Source organism: Trichosurus vulpecula, chromosome 6 (genome assembly GCF_011100635.1).
Source record: "Trichosurus vulpecula isolate mTriVul1 chromosome 6, mTriVul1.pri, whole genome shotgun sequence".
NCBI lineage: Eukaryota > Metazoa > Chordata > Mammalia > Diprotodontia > Phalangeridae > Trichosurus > Trichosurus vulpecula.
The window spans coordinates 73,732,188-73,749,760 of record NC_050578.1 but is presented as its reverse complement, the minus strand read 5'-3'; the positions used below and the strand labels follow the sequence as shown (position 1 = coordinate 73,749,760).

Sequence of the window (17,573 nt, the reverse complement as noted above, 5' to 3'; positions counted from 1 at the left end):
TTATTGTATACAGCTTTGATAAAGAAATGGATGGGAAAAAAAGAAGTTCTCTGTGTACTTCCGTCCTTCCATCATTTCTTCACAGCAATAAAGGAGCCAGGATTACAGCAATTTGCTGCTGTGTAAAATTTAGCATTGTTAAAACAAAACTAGCCGTTGCAATGTACACATTCATGAGGAAATTTTGATGTATGATACTCATGAATGCAACATATCTCTATTATCTATTCTCGTGCTTAAAATTATAATACTGAACCTACACTGTTGTTTGCCCATCCAGTGATAACCTGACAGCTCTTTTTATTCAGTATTATGCAAAACGTTATTGTTTCTAGTGAGCGTTGAGATAGTTGGTTGATACACAGGATAGCAGAACACTTTAATTCATATAGATACACCTTAACAACTAGACATTTATTATAGAAAAAACTTTATTAAATAATTTATGGCTTAAAATTATGTATGGATAAAGGGTACAGTGGGTAATCAAAGCAAATCATTTAATTTTCTACCATCTTCATTTGGAGAGACTGTAAAACTCATATTGTCTATTTTGCCAAAACAGGAACTTTCCATGGATGACAGATGCTGTTCCCTGCTTAATGGAAGTCCTCAAATTTTATTCTGCATCTCATTGGAAACAAAATATAACTTTTTTAAAATAGAATAAACTTGGGGAAAGGAATCAGTGTGCAATGCTTAGCACCAAATGTTTTTTTTTTCCTCCCTCTGAGCACCAAATGCTTCAAGGAAAACATTCCAAGTATCAAAGTTTTCAGATAGATAAATATTTATGGATTAAATCCATAAAGAACAGACACTGTTATGAAATATATATAGATGCCTTCAAAACTTTCTATCTAGGCAGAGTAGACACATAAGTTAAGAGTCATTTCCCACTTAATTGTTTTTACCACCTTATGCAACACAATTGGGATAATGGATATGGGTTTATTGGTATATGCTGAGAAAATAGCATTGGATTGACATCATGTCCAGTAAATAAAGCAGATTTTCTTCTTTTTCATGCATGAAATAAATACAGAATTTTATTGATTGTTTAAGACATAGTTATACTGTAATTGTGAGCATCTTTACAAATATATCCTCTAAGAGGGGAAAACTGCATGCATGATGTGTATGCTAAAAATAATATTTTTCTCCCTGATCACTGTCAGCTTTTGGTGACTTGTACATGTTAGAGGTGACTAAAAGTTCTGAAAATATCTAATCATCCAATTAGGACAGAGCCTCTTAAACACATTCCATTAAAGTGTTCTTAAAATGCATTATATTCCAGGTAATGCTATGTTTGTTTCTAATACTCATAAGATTTATCCCTGTTATCCTAAGCCTTTGATGTTGTAGAAGGTTTTAATCTGTTCTACTTTGGTGTGCTCTCTTTGTGGAAAGAATACTGCTTCCAAAATGTATGATTTTTATTTTAAACATTACCTGAGAAATTCTAATATCTGGTATATCACTAAGCAGAGTTTTATTCAAGCCCTTATGAATTCTTCTTTTTTTTTTTAATCTAGGACTAGACTATTGCCTCTTTTCTTCAAAAAGTACTCCAGGAAGTGCTATCAAGCTCAAAATCCTTTTGCATGACAATTTATGAAAAGCCACTTGTCATTGGGGTGGGGGCTATGTACATTGTTCACCCACCATTTTATAAACATGTTATTATTAGACAAACTTAAAGCCAACATCAAAGAATCATCAACCTCTTGCATTGACATCACTAACATTCCTTCCTGAAGTTCAAAAGACAGTATACTGGTAAGTAAATCTAGTGAGGACTGGCTCATTCCAGCCAAAGGTAAACTGAAGAGGCAGAAGTGACAACAGTGATAGACCCTAAAACCACAGTTACAACTCCAAATCACAGGCTGATAACTATACAGGTATGGACAGGTCACATGATCCTTTTTCTGGTCAACCCTCCGCACGTGGAGAGCACTACTACATTCAGATACAAAATACAACTTTAAATGCACTGAAACAAGGCACATTCCTTCAGTGGACCAAAAGAAAGTTGTCAGATAGGCTTAGGTAAAACTTTTATTTATGAAATACTTGCACACATGGCTTGGCTTCAGCCAGTGACAGAAATAAACTCAAGCAAGAAATTTAAGCAAAGGCGATGGATATCTATATCTCCATATATAGGCATATAGATATATAGATATGGCGTCTTTGAGCAGTGCCACCAGTTTGGAGACTGACCAAGGGAATCATTCATATCCCTTGAAATTTCCACGATGAGCACAAAGGGATGGTGAGAACAGGATGCTCCACATCGCTGTTTCCATCTCGCGCATGCAGCGTGCCCACCCAACGGGAAGTGTTCGCCTGCGCCCTCCCCCCGCCATGTGATGGTTGTTGAACTTATTTTTAGTGTCATTTGATAAGCTTCTCTGCTCACAGAGAGACATCCCACTGACCCAGCCACTGGTCATTGTCTATACCAGTTCACATCAAAGCAGGCGCGCTTTGTCAGGTTTCGACTCGAATATCCATTTTGCATCTGAAGTACAGTATCAAAAGTGACTGGATCATTTGAGTCTTTTTCTTCAGCTGCTCCCTTCTTCCTCCCCCACAGTGTTTCTGCTCACACTAACATAATTTGGCATCGTCACCGTGACATGACGATGGTTTTTCTAAAAAAATTATAATACATACATTGTCAATGAATTGTGATAGCTAACGCTCTTGAAAATTTTGCTTATAAGTTGAGGAGAGGAGGTCTTTTTTGACTGCTGAATCAAAACCAATGTAGAGTGCCCCTCAAAATCCAAGTAATGCGCATATAGTAATAGGTCATTCAATGTCAAAAGGCATAAAAAAGATGAGCAAAATCTTCACAGGCTGCTGCTTGCTGTTGCCTTTAATTATATTAATTAAACTTTGAAATTCTCATGCAAAGAGAATTGCTGGCTTGTGACGCTGAAGAGCCCTTGGAGATTTGAAGGGGGGACCCTGAGATACTAGCTTTAAGGCAACCCCTTCTTTTAAATTTGAAGGAAAAACCTACCCTAATGTATAAGCCTGGATCAGCCAGGTATGTTATAGAGGAAAATGATACAAGAATTATTAAAATCTAAAAATAGAAAAAGGGGAAAAAAATCTCCCAGCCACAGTGTCAAGGACTTGAAGCACCAGTCTCTCAAAATCTGCTCGATATCTTTGGTTACGGGGCTGTCTTCCTAGAGGATAACGCTCTATTAATTTTCTTCTTGTCCCGGGTGCATAATGAAAGAAAGGTGTCTTCGAAAACTAAAGGGCAAAGTCTTCCTTGCTACCAATACCTTAAGGCATCCTGTCTACATTTTGTCATGCATGTGCACTTCTCAGTGTTAAAATGACAAGATTTTCCAGTCAGAAACTTCCCGAAAGGCACACTGTGATAGGGGACTCACAAGGATTTTATGATATGACATCGCTATAAGGCAATGAATGAACTTTTCAATTTGCTTAGCCTGGTGGGACTCTTCCATACCTTCTGCCTATGGCTAACAATCTCTCTATATTAATTACAAGTGCCATGTTTCCATCGGAGAAGACTTACTTCTCTATTAATGATACACCATGGCCAATTCTTTTGTGGTAGATAACATCTTCACGGTATGTTGTTTCCTCTGTTATGGCTTTCCCTCTCTTTACATATAAATACTGGATTTTCTGTCAAAATGCTGCTTGCAAATTAATGTTCCTCTTCATTTCCACTGCCATTCATCATGGGTTACCACTATGTCGTAATGGACTCCTACCTAGATGGTGGAACAAGTGACTGAAACAGCTTGGTGCAAGCAAGGCTGGCTTGTGAAATCTGAAAAGATGAGAAATCACCAAAGAACAATCTAGGCTGAGAGGCATTAAGCTGCTTTTCCAAGTAATGAAAAAAAATTGCTTCATGATCTTCATTTGTTTGGAAACTGGTAGAGAGACAGAGCTCCATCTTCGTACCTTCTGTTTTTCCTGTCTTCTTTCTTACTGAGATTGAACACGGGAAAAGTTTATGCATCGACCCTGAGAAAGAAAAAAGCAGAAAGTTTTATTGCTTTGTAGCATAATAAAGATATACTCACATACCACACATGCACACACTTGCACACACTCACAGATACACACGCACCTTCAAGGTTTTGTTTTGTTTTCGCAACATGTAATGAGCTATTTACCATAGTTTGTATTTTTCCAAGAATCTGAAATAATAAGATCCTTCCTAAATAATTTTTATTTTCCACGTATCAAACTGTGGCAGTTTATGTGATTCTTTGCCCTCAAAAAAACTTCACCTAAGTCAGTTTCATTAAACCTGTTGCCTTAGTGTCTAAGATAAAGCATTCCAATTCCTATGATAATGTTATAGAAAGGTACACTGTGCAATAAACTGAAATAAAAATATCTTTCACATCATAGATTGCTTATAAAACAGATAAAGCATTTCAAACCCAAAATTTAAGCCTTTCTTAATGGGTACATGTGTAGAGTGAGATAGGAAGAAGGAAGGGAAATATTCCATTGTTGCTGATGGATTTTCTTCCACTTAGTACACAATACCACTTTGGCAAAGGCACTTTCCATGTATTTCACATTTTCAATACATTTTTGTCCCGGTGTTTCTGATTAGTGATGGGTTTCTCTCCTTTTGTTTCTTCCAGTCGTTACACTGAACAGTATAGGTGATGGCCAAGTCATTCAACCAAGCTGAAGGCCAGAAGCGTATCTGGTGAGGCAGGCTCTGATTTAGCATCAAGACTGCCTTAAGCTACTGAAGCTTATTTTTTACCATTTAGTTCAGAGAAGGCATATTCGCTTGCATGTGAATCATTTAAGAGTCTTCAAAGTTCTCTCTTTTCTACTTTAGATGACGGTTAAATTGCAATCCTGCCACTAGTTAATTTCTAGTTGTTTTAGGTGGCTTCTCTCAATGTCACAATTTCCTTATTTGTAAAATGAGGGGGATGGGATAGATTATAGGATCTCCTCTCAGCTTCCCAAATCAACAATTCTTTCCAAATCAATGCTACATATATTAACTGCATATTTAATACCTTATATAAGTCACAAGGAAGGGCATATCAAAGGATACCCTCATTGGCCTGTCATACATATGAATATGAATGAAAACATGAAATAAAACATACAAAATTAAAACATATGTACGTGAGTGATACAAGCCTGTTCACTTTAAATGCCTGTTAGATATAACTGCCCAGAATCATTAAAGGTGTCTTATAAAGAGCCTAAACCAAAGAGGATTTCCTTCTAATGATGAGATTAAACAAACATTCCTGTTTACAGATGGGATAGAGATAGGGAGTGGACCAGTGTTGTCACTGATATCAAGAACCCCTGTATGAGGCAACACCATCTATCACTGCAGGTAACCACCTTCTGTATAGTCTTTGGGACCTGCCTAAGAGCACTGAGAGGTTAAGTGACTTGTCCAGGGTCACAAAGCCAATATGTGGCAGGGGTGGGATCTGAACCCAGATCTGTTGGCCAACTCTATCCAGAATGCTATGCTATCTCTATTCATACATAATATTATGCTAAGTCCATCAAATCCTAGGACACTACAAAGTCTCCTCAGTGTTTCAGTAATGAAAAAGAGACTGGCATAACCATCTACCTTTGTGGGGAAAAAAAGTGAATGAACACATGGGCCCTTCTCTTTCTGTGATCTTTCCAGAGTATGGAAGGGACAAGAATAATTTTATTTTATGTAGTGCCTACTTGGCACCACTCCCTCTACTAGGCATTTTTAAAAAAACAATTATCTCATTTGATCTTTACCACAATCCTGTGAGGTAGGTACTATTTATTCTTTTTATTTTACAGTTGAAGAAAATGAAGCAGAGATTAAATGACCTGCCCAGGGTCACACAGCTAGTAAATGCCAGAGGTTGGATTTAAACTTGAGTCACTTAGCTCCAGGCCCAGAGATCTATCCACTGTTGCTACAAGCTGCCTCCACTGGTGGTGAGCGCACTGAGCCAAAGGGTATGAAGAGCTTAGGGACTTAGGGACATAGTTCCAAATTTCTTTCCAGAATGGCTAGACCAAATTCATACCTCCACTAACAGTGTATCCATGTGCCTATTTCCCCACAGCCCCTCTGACATTTGTCGTTTTCCTTTTTGTCAACATTGCCAATCTAATGGGTATGAGGAAGAAACTCAGAGATGCTTTGAATTCAAATTTCTCTAATTATTAGTGACTAAGAATTTTTTTAATTATTTTTTTTTAATCCTAGCTACAAATAGCTAGGATTTCTTTTGACCTTCTATGATAGAAGAGGCAAACAGGTAACTTGATGGTGGCATATAGTAGGGAAACTCCCAGCTGAACCATCTTAAAATGTCATTGGGAAATGTTTAATTAATTATAAATGTTTTAAAAATCAATAAAAATATAATAATTAAGTAAATTATTTTATATGCTTAAAAATCAATAAAAATACAATAGAACCTAGATAATGTTAATTTGTGCTTTTCCAATATGGAGACCCAAGAGACACCTTTCTATTTGAGTGTGATACCACTGCTCTAGTGTAAATTTACAAAAAGTTCATTGAGTAAGAAAGAACTTTAAAAAATAAACAAAAATATTTTAATGGGACGAATATAGTTTCTGTTTTATCTGTGCGATACCGATAAATACTGGAAACCAGAGAGAGGGAAATTGTTCCACATGATTTTTACTACTCAAACAATAATGTCTAGATTTATGGAAATATTTTTTTTTATTAATCTATAACTCTATCCAGTTTGGGTTGTTTTGTTAAGTGTGTTTTTTGTAAACTAAATAAAAATAACATATCTTAAGAGAAAAGCACTAAGAAAGTTCATCTTCCATCACATTAAAACTTGTTAAATATAGTTAAACACAGTTTTGTAGAATTTGACATTTTAGGTTTTTTTTTGGAAATTTTTGAAAAAAGATTTTTTAAAAAATTTTCTAAAGTCCTGAAATCTATTAACTATTGAGAGTATCATATTAAAATTTATTTTAACATGTTTTATTTCATTCTAAAATTACTTTATAAAGCATGTATTTTTTTCTGGCTCATTTCCTCCTGTGGATTTAAGATAATATAAATCAGTTAACCAAGTATTTTTCCCCAGAAGCACTTTGGAAAATTACACTTTAATGTGTTATGATGGAAATTAGAAGTCTGGGGAGGGTGAGAATTGCACTTTTTGACAATACTACTTTTATGAAGTAAAATATAACCAAAGTCATAGAATCTGTATCTTCACTGCATAAAATGAACACTAGAATGGAGAACTAACAAGGTTAATCTGACAACTATAATAGAGAGTCAATTTGGTTATTTAAGATCAGAAAAAAACAACTGGGTATCTGAATTGTCCAAGGTAAGTAACCATTCAATTTCTAATTTTCTATCTCTTTTGGAATAGTGCATCCAAAGATGTGGTACTGGAAAACACAGAAGATAACAAAGTGGATTTGGAAAAAATGATACTGTCTAGATGACAGCCCACAGTTAGCTAGGAAACCTTCTGAGTGAGACCATTAGTCCCTAAAATCTTGCACAGGGACTGAAGATAAGACAATGAAGTGGGATTGAAAAGGAAGACATGGGACTTAATTTAACTTGAAAATATGTTCAGATGCCCAATTTTTTAATATCAATATTCTTTTGGTGATAGCAGATGATTCCGAATCACTGAACACCATATTCTCAGAAGTATCAAAATAGTGTATCACCCAAAGGATAATGGACAGACGGCATCCAGCAAAGGTGAAAATGCAATTGAGGAAAGTATAACAGACAGAAAACTCAAGTGCTGCAGGAACATCCATAAAAATTAAGCCAAAAACAAACAACAACAAAACACAAGACAAAGGTGTCCAGTGCATAGACTAGATCCTGTAAGAAGGATTTACAGAGGGATCTGAATAAGAATTGTGTTGGACAAGAAGGGAGGCAGAGTTTGCAATCCATATGGTTGGAAGATGTACTCCCAAAAATGAAAGCTATCAAAATATTTAAGCACCCCAAGACACAAAACTATATCTCACAAGTACACTGTGAATGAAGACCTAATGGCTTGGATCCTGGGAGCCTTATAAACAGCTCCCACTCAGCCTAGAGTGATTCTAGATAAAAATCATTTATGATCTGTAAAGTATTCACTGGTAAAATACACAAAATAGGACTTGATAAAAGAAATCAGGTCCAAAAATTTTTATATTACAAATAAAAAACAAATTTGATTTCTAACATCTTAAATAATTTCAACAGATGAATATTAAAAAAGAGAAATAAAGGCTATAAAATTAAAATAAATGAAATGCTATGTGACTGGTACGATAACTTTTCATTTGGATCCTTATCCCAATACATACCTAAGAAGAATTCTATTTGAGTTAATTCATTAACATTAAGAAGAATATTAATCATAAAAACCATTCAGAGAAGCAGTGTGCAGTAGTACATGGAGGACTCACTTCAAGCTAAGAAGACTTGGTTCAAGTCCTAACCTCTGACACATGATGACTTCATGACCCTAGGCAAGTTAATTAACCTTTCGGGGAGGTAGATCATCTCTAAGACTCTAGACTAAGTTGTAGAGAAAGTGCTTTTGTGTATAGATGGAGGAAGTTTCATTAGATGGTGACTCCCTATAGCAAAGATGTGACAGGTCCAAAACCTATTCAGGAAACAAAAAACCAAAAAGCTATGAGAAAACATTTTCTCATCTTTGGTGTTATTATTTTTCAGTATTGAACGACTTTTCATGACCCTATGGACCATACTGTCTATGGGGTTTTCTTGGGTAAGATACTGAAGTGTTTGGCCATTTTCTTCTTCAGTAGATTAAGGCAAACAGAGGTTAAGTGATTTATCCAGGGTCACACAGCTAGTAAGTATCTGAGGCCAGATTTTAACTCAAGTCTGCTTGCCTCCAAGCCCAGTGCTATTTCCACTGAGCCACTGGCTGCTACCTTCTCATCCTTGGCTTTGATTTATTTTTTTCTTTAATTATTCATGACATAAAAGGATTCCCTAGTAAAGAACCCAAGAACACCAGTATTTCACTCTCATACTGTCAGTTAGGTTAGCTTCTTAATCAATACAGTCAATCTGAATTCAGACATATCATACCCTGTAATTCAATGAGTCATAAAACTTAACAATACAAACATATAGTCTGAATAAAACTGGACCAAATCAGTGGCTTCGGACTACATCAACTGAAAAATGAGTTATGATTTTACTTTGGAAAATTAGCATTATTTCAATAAAATGAATTCAAAAGCAAGTCTTATCTCTTGTATCAATTTTCTTGGAAATTCAGCATTTCAGATGTTTAAAGCAAAAGATCTAACTATAGAGATACATAAAGACTTTTTTAAAGTAGGGGTGATTTTTATAGTACAATAATATCTAATTAACAAGGCTTCATTAATTTAGAACTTTCTTACTAAGAAAACTAATAGTACTTGAGATTACAGGAACATATTTTCTCCTTACAACATCAAACTGTTTTTAAGTCCATTAGAAGCAGCTGATGTACCACCTTAGATGTAGCAGGCACTTAAAAATTTTGTTGTTTTTTATGGTTATTACTCAAAATCCAAGATCTGAAGAGAGCTCATCTGCAGCTGGAGATAAAATGTGAACTACCTAGGTAAAGTGCTTTGTGAATGACCATATATAAGGAAGAACGGCTATTTAAGAGTTTGCAGATCAATTCACCATATTTCAAAAGTGCTGATAGCTTAGGATTCTTTTCAGATGCACAAATCTGGTTTGGGAAAGCATACTGTAGTACCACAGGCTCCAAACACATGACAAAAGGAGACTCTACCCATGTTTTGAAATTAGGATTTCATTTAATCAAGTTTTACTTTCTTATATTAAACCCATAAATTAATGAGACCTTACTGTTTAAAATGTTATTTTAATGATGAACACTTAGAAATTACTACAACACTTTAAAATATCAGAGATTTCATCCATGTGGATACAAACTCCATGCCTGAGTAGATATTCTCAGGAATTACCACAGCCAAAATAATTTGGTGCCCAATCTTCTATTGACAAGTCTCTCTAAGGTTTGGTAGAGTACTTATCACTGATATGAATTTATCACTGGGTCTAAACATTTCCAGTTTAGATCTATTGCCTTAAAGTTAATTTACTTATTAATTTTATTTTTTCCCAAAACAAGTAAAAATAGTTTTAAGTAGGAAGAAAGAAGGAAATAAGCAATTATCAAATAACTACTATATGCCGGACCTTGTGCCAAGCATTTAAAAAAAAAAAACATTATCGAGGGTGGAGCCAAGAGATGGTGGCTGGAAAGCAGGGACTTGCTTGAGCTCTACCTCAGGTCCCCCTCCAAACACCTGTAAAAATGGCTCTGAACAAATTCTAGAGCTTCAGAAACCACAAAATAACAGAGGGAAGCACAGCTCCAGCCCAGAAAAGCCTGGATGGTCACGGGGAAGGGTCTATCTCATGGAGCTGGGAGCAGAGCGAAGCACAGCCCAGCCTGGGCCACGCCAGGACCAACCAGACTGAAAGCTGGGCAGAACAGGCATAGCACCCTGAATCAGTGAGCTGTGGCACTCACCAGACTTCTCAACCCACAAATGCCAAAGACAACAGAGAAGGTTAGTGGGTAGAACTGCTAGAATTGAGTGAAAGGAGTGTGTGGACAGCCCCAGGCCTGGGGGCACAAAAGAGGTGCAGCTCTGTGGCTGCTTCCAGCTGCAGTTGCTTCTGGCCCCAGGCCCACCTGGTGGGAGAAATTCAGCAGCAGATCAGAGCAGGAGTGCAGAACATGCTTGGTCTGAGTCATGGTCTGGGTTGGAGGTTCTTGGGGGAGGAGGAGCACTGGTGTGGCAGAGCTTGATGTGTAGAAGTAGCTCTGAAAACAGCAGCACAAGGCCCCTAAAGCTTGGGACAAAGTACTCTCTACTCTAGAAGCAGTCATACCCTTACAAAAAGCTCAAGGGTCAAGTAATTGGCTGGGAACATGAAAAGGCAGTGAAAACAGACCCAGATTCAGACTCAGACTTTGGAATATTTTTTTGGTGACAAAGAAGAACAAAATATACAGCCAGAAGAAGTCAACAAAGTCGAAGAGCCTACATTAAAAGCCTTCAAGAAAAATATGAATTGGGCTCAGGCCATGGAAGAGCTCAAAAAGGATGTGGAAAAGCAAGTAAGAGAAGTAGAGGAAAAATTGGGAAGAGAAATGAGAGCGATGCAAGAAAATCATGAAAAACAAGTCAATGACTTGCTAAAAGAGACCCAAAAAATGCTGAAGAAAACAACACCTTAAAAATAGACTAACTCAAATGGCAAAAGAGCTCCAGAAAGCCAGTGAGGAGAAGAATGCCTTGAAAGGCAGAATTAGCCAAATGGAAAAGGAGGTCCAAAACATCACTGAAGAAAATACTACATTAAAAATTAGATTGGAGAAAGTGGAAGCTAGTGAGTTTATGAGAAATCAAGATATTATAAAACAGAACCAAAGGAATGAAAAAATGGAAGACAATGTGAAATATCTCACTGGAAAAACCACTGACCTGGAAAATAGATCCAGGAGAGATAATTTAAAAATTATTGGACTACCTGAAAGCCATGATCAAAAAAAGACCATAGACACCATCTTTCAAGAAATTATCAAGGAAAATTGCCCTGATATTCTAGAGCCAGAGGGTAAAATAGAAATTGAAAGAATCCACTGATCACCTCTTGAAAAAGATCCCAAAAAGAAAACGCCTAGGAATATTATCACCAAATTCCAGAATTCCCAGGTCAAGAAGAAATTACTGCAGGCAGCCAGAAAGAAACAAACACAATCAGGATAACACAAGATCTAGAAGCTTCAACATTAAGGGATCAAAGTGCTTGGAATATGATATTCTGGAGGTCAAAGGAGTTGGTATTGAAACCAAGAATCACCTACCCAGCAAAACTGAGTATAATGTTCCAAGGCAAAATATGGATTTTCAATAAAATAGAGGACTTTCAAGCTTTCTCAGTGAAAAGACCAGAGCTGAATAGAAAATTTGACTTTCAAACACAAGAATTAAGTGAGGCATGAAAAGGTAAACAAGAAAGAAAAATCATAAGGGACTTACTAAACTTGAACTGTTTTGCTTACATCCCTACATGGAAAGATGATGTGTGTAATTCATGAGACCTTTCTCAGTATTAGGGTAGTTGAAGGGAATATAGATAGACATAGACAGAGGGCACAGGATGAGTTGAATATGAAGGGATGATATCTAAAAAAATTAAATCAAATTAATGGATGAGAGAGGAATATATTGAGAGAGGGAGAAAGGAAGAGATAGAATGTGGTAAATTATCTCATATAAAAGGGGCAAAAAAAGCAGTTCATTGAAAGGCAAGAGGGGGCAGGTGAGGAGGAATGAATGAATCTTGCTCCCATTGGATTTGACTTGAGGAGGCAATACCATACACACTCAATTGGGTATCTTACCCCACATGAAAGTAGGGGGAATGGGATAAAAAAAAGGGACAACAGAAGGGACGGCAGATAGGGGGAAGAAGTAATCAAAACAAACACTATTGAAAAGGGACAGGGTCAAGGGAGAAAGTTGAATAAAGGGGGACACAATAGGAGGGAGGGAAATATAGTCTTTCACAACATGACTATTTATGGGACTGTTTTGCATGACACATGTGTGGCCTATGTTGAATTGCTTGCCTTCTTAGGGAGAATAGGTGGGGAGGGAAGAGGGGAGAGAATTTGTAACTCAAAAGTTTTAAAAGCAGATGCTAAAAAAAAAGGTTGTTTTTTTGCATGCAACAGGGAAATAAGATATACAGGCAATGGGGCACAGAAATCTATCTGGCCCTATGCGAAGGTGGGGGGAAAAGGCATGGGGGGGAGGGGAAGAGGGGTGAGAGAAGGGAGGGCTGACTGGGGAACAGGGCAATCAGAATATATGCCATCTTGGAGTGGGGGGGAGGGTGGAAATGGGGAGAAAATTTGTGACTCAAAATCTTGTGGAAACCAATGCTGAAAACTAAAAAATATCAAATTTTTAAAAAATCATTAAAAAATGGAAAGCCCTTGCAAATCTAGCCAGGATGCCTTTAGAAATTCTAGCCTAATCCACCCTTTATGGAAATGCCTCTATGGAAGCAGAAATTCCCTACAATGTGACATAGCTTAAATTGACCAGAATAATCCTGGTTATACTGACTATGTTAACATATCATGGATGGTATTGTGATACATAGGTTATTACCTATGGGGGGCAGGAATCCTCCTTCCCATTCTTGACTCATTATATGACTTTTCATGGCTCCTTCAAATGCTACCTTTTCCAGGAATTTTTCTTGATCCTCATAGCTGGGAATGATTTCGTTCTCAGCAAATTTTCTTTTATTTTGCATTACTTTTAGATATACATTGTTTATATGCTTTGGGTGGAAGGGGGAAGAAAAGGGGGAAAAGGCATTCATTAAAGTACTTAGTATGTGCCAGACACTGCACTAAATGCTTTACAGATATAATCTCATTTGATATTCCCAACACTGTGAGATAGGTGTTGTTATTATCCTCATTTTATAGTTGAAAAAAAAATACTGAGGAAGGCAGAAAGTGAAGTGACTTTCTAAGGGTGACAGAATTAGTAAATATCTGAGATCAAATTTGAACTCAGGTCTTTCTGACTACAGGCTCACATTCTAACCATTGTTTTACTAGTTGCCTCTACTCTCTGTAATACTAGAATACGGAATATGTTTTATTTAATTTTGACTCTCCTCCAGGACTAAGCACAATGTTTTGTATATAGTAGGTACTCAATAAATGTCTCTTAATTAAAACAATAAATGTATCAACAAAAAAAATTATCTCATTTGATCCTCACAACCCTGGGAGGTAGGTGCTATTATTATGCCTGTTTTTGAGTTGAGGATACTGAGACAAGTAGAGGTTAAGTAAATTTCCTAGGGTCAAATAGCTAGTAAGTTTTTGAAACTAAATTTGAATTTGAGTCTTCCTGACTCTAGACCCAGCACTCTATCGACTGAATATGCGTAGCTGCCTCTAAAGGATATTGGTATAGTAGAAAAAGTAGCAGATTCATATTCAGAGGACCTGGGTTCAAATCCCTTCCTGCGTGTCACTTAATTTCTTACCTTCTTAGTTTCCTCAGCTGCAAATTATGGAGTTGGACTAGAATTCATCTCTATTCAAAGTTCATGTGCTTTATTTTTAATTTAAAAAGAAGAGAAAATGAGAAGAAAATGTCAGAAACCATAGAATTTCAATAGTTCACCTTGCCCAATCTCCCATCTTTTGGCAGGTATTTATTCACATTTCATCGAAGAGGCAGTCAAAAGACTGAAAGTGATTGTCTAAAGGCTTCTGAATGCAGAGTTTCTTCTACTTTAAATCAAACTGGTTATAACTCAGAAGTCTGCTTTTTTTGTTTGCATTAATTTGGAAGTTGTGCTTGGTTGGTTGTTGTCCTTCATGCTCGAAGGGGACCAAAATGACATCATTATGTTAGGGTCAAGGAAAGTGTGTCTAACTGTGGCCAATCAGAACAATATAAAATCAGAAAGCTCTACCACAGGTTGGTCACAAATTGTCCATATGAACATTTAGAGTGGAGATGTTTCTAAATTTGCACATCTCGTATTTCTTCTCAACTACTGCAATTCTGCTTTGCTCACAGAGTACAGTGACTTTTTTGATGTAAGCATGTCATGCTGGGAGGTCATACATTAATAGGAAATGCTTTTATAAGTACAGATATAATAACTTACAAATGTGTCAAAATCATCTTGAGAAAAGGAGATTGTATTCTATAACGACACAGGAAGTGATTAATTAATGGTTAATAGAAATAATTCTGTGAAGAAAAAAACGCTGAACTAGCTCATAAGTTTGGACTTGGTTATAATTTTTGAAAAGGCCTAAGCAAAGAATGGATTTGTTGATAATGTAAAACTTTCAGGGAGTCATAGAAGAACAAAGAACAATCTTTCAGAATAAGAAATAGAGTTCACCCTACTAGACCTCATTGTTTATAAAGAAATAGTCCCAATCTCTTAGATTCAGCTCCTAGTATTCCGGGATATTTTTAGTAGAATTGCATGAGACTGAAAAGTAGCCATAAGCACCTCGGTCCTTAAAGACTACTTTTCCTCCACACTCAACTTAGGGTAATGGATTGCAAGCCGCCCTTACTATCACTGCATTTTTATCATTGCATTTTCTCTCTTAATTGTGAAGTTTCCAAAAAGGAGAGACTTGCTTTTTCTGCCTTTATTCATGAATCTTGTGGGTTCCTCACTAATCAGGAGCTGGGTAAATAAAATCAATAACCTCTTTGCCTTTACTAACTCCTTCCTTTTTACTTTGAAGTGTCTCTTGCTCTCTCAGCTTTATTGGAGAACTTCTCACTCAACTTTATTATCCATCTCTTTTACACCCTTCAAAGTATACTTGAGTGGACAGTCTATATCTGCTATCTTTAATTTCTAACAATCGTCTTTAAATCTCTATTACTTGGGCTTTAGCCACCATCTCTCCATCACAACTACTCCAAGGTCACCTTGATTAACTCTTGGCTAAAACTAATAGTCTTTTCCCAGCTCTTTCTCTCTCTTTCTCTTTAAAATGAACTGAATTGGATTGATTGATATCTTTGACCACTGTTTCTGTAAATTTCTTTCCTTCTTTGGTTTCTATGTAATGGTGCCCTCTTGGTTTTCCTTTTCTTCCTATGGCTGATCTTTAAACAGTATTCACAAGCCTCAAGCCAAACCCCTTTGTATTTCTTATTGCCAGATCATCACGGTATCAACTATTCTGTATACCCATGTGGCCACTGTACTTTTATTCCCCCTCTAGTTCAGTATCTATATAATGCTTAGAATAAATGAAAAATTTGTTATCTTGCCAACAGCTGCATTCAAAATTTTGCTCACAAAATTTGCACCAAATTGGCTACTAAATTCCTCTCCATTCCTTTCCATGTTCATACACATCACCCCAATCGAAATTATGATTACCTTATGCATACATCATTGTAAGTCACCTATATTTGACTTTTGTCTGTGGTCATATCATCCTCTGTGTAGCTCCTTGAATAATCTTAAGTACTTTTTAATTTTTTTTTAAATCATGTCACTTTTCTACTTAGGAACTCATAAAATCACTATCATACCAAATGCAAACTCTTGAGCATTGACTTTGGAGTCAAAAACATGAGTTCAAATCCTGGCTTCTAGCCATATAATTTTTATTTCCTCAACTGCTGACATAGTTCTGTGGATAGAACATTGAACTTGGAGTTAGGAAGACTACTTTTTGAAACCTAGATAAGACCCTTCCTAGCTACCTGACCCCGGTGAGTCACTTTACCTCTCCCAACTGTTTCCTTATCTGTAAAATAGTGATAATAATTTCACATGCCTCCCAGGGTTCTTGTAATGATGAAATGAGATAATAATAACTGGTATTTCTATAAAGCCTGAAGGTTTGCAAAGAGCTTTTTAAATGTTATGTCATTTTCTACTCACAACAACTTGGAGAGGTAGGTGCTATTATTATCATCATTGTACAGGTGAATAAATTGAGGCAAACAAAGGCTAAGCAACTTGCCTGGAGTCACACAGTAGTATGTATCTGAGGCAGGATTTGAACTTAGGTCTTCCTGCCTCCAGGTCCATCACTTTATTTACTTATACACATACCCACCCACCCCCACACATGTGCTTTGCAGACCTTAAAGCACCATAGAAATATTAATAATAATTATTAACTAATTAGTTATTATTAATTAACATTATTAAATGTTAATAATTGATAATAATTGCTACTATTATTACCTATAAAAAACTAAATGACCTCTGATGCCCTTTGTAGCTCTAAATTTATGATCTTCATGTAAACCTTCATGATTTTCTACTAATTGTGAATTTCCTTCTCTGCAGACCTCACTTCTCTCCTGTACCAAAGAAATAGAAAATCTGCCTCTATTTCTTTTTCTTCCTCTTCCTCCCTTTGCCATTTCTGTTGTAGTGTGCATGGTACAGGTGCTTATGAAATGCTAACCTGATGGAAAACCATGAACGAAATAGTGAAGAGAAAGCCTGCATTCATGCATGCCTGAATGACACTACTCTTCAATTAAATCTACAAGTTTTTCCCTGAATACCTAACTCACTGGGTCAAATGGAAAACAAAATACCCTGGCCAAAACAGCTGGCTTTATTTCATTCATTCATTCATTCATTTGTTTTGCATTGCATGCTTCTGTTATGTAACAAAAAAGGGATTCTCTGAACAATAACAACCTCTTGCCATTCATCTGGCCTTGAATTCTCCAACAAGATGGTCCATGTAACAGTTTTGCAGAAAAGCTTACCATGGCAACATCTTTCTATTGGGATAAAATGGAATAGATTTGAGAAAGGTAATGTCACAAATAGAATTTTGGTCACAATTATCACTGAGCTGGTTCACCTCCAGAGTCTACCAGGCAGAATGTAGCCAATGCTCAAAAGACTTTCAGACACATGA

The 17,573-nt window shown here is 36.4% G+C and overlaps 1 protein-coding gene across 1 annotated transcript in view; it reads right to left on the bottom strand.

Annotated features, from left to right (window-relative positions):
• Positions 1–413: 413 nt before the first annotated feature.
• Positions 414–17,573, bottom strand: part of ANTXR2 (ANTXR cell adhesion molecule 2) — a 207,572-nt gene continuing 190,412 nt past the window's right edge. The window contains exon 17 of the mRNA XM_036763092.1: positions 414–4,032. Within this exon, the coding sequence (XP_036618987.1) occupies positions 3,994–4,032 (39 nt within the window). The 3' untranslated portion in view covers positions 414–3,993. The remainder of the gene's footprint in view (positions 4,033–17,573) is intronic.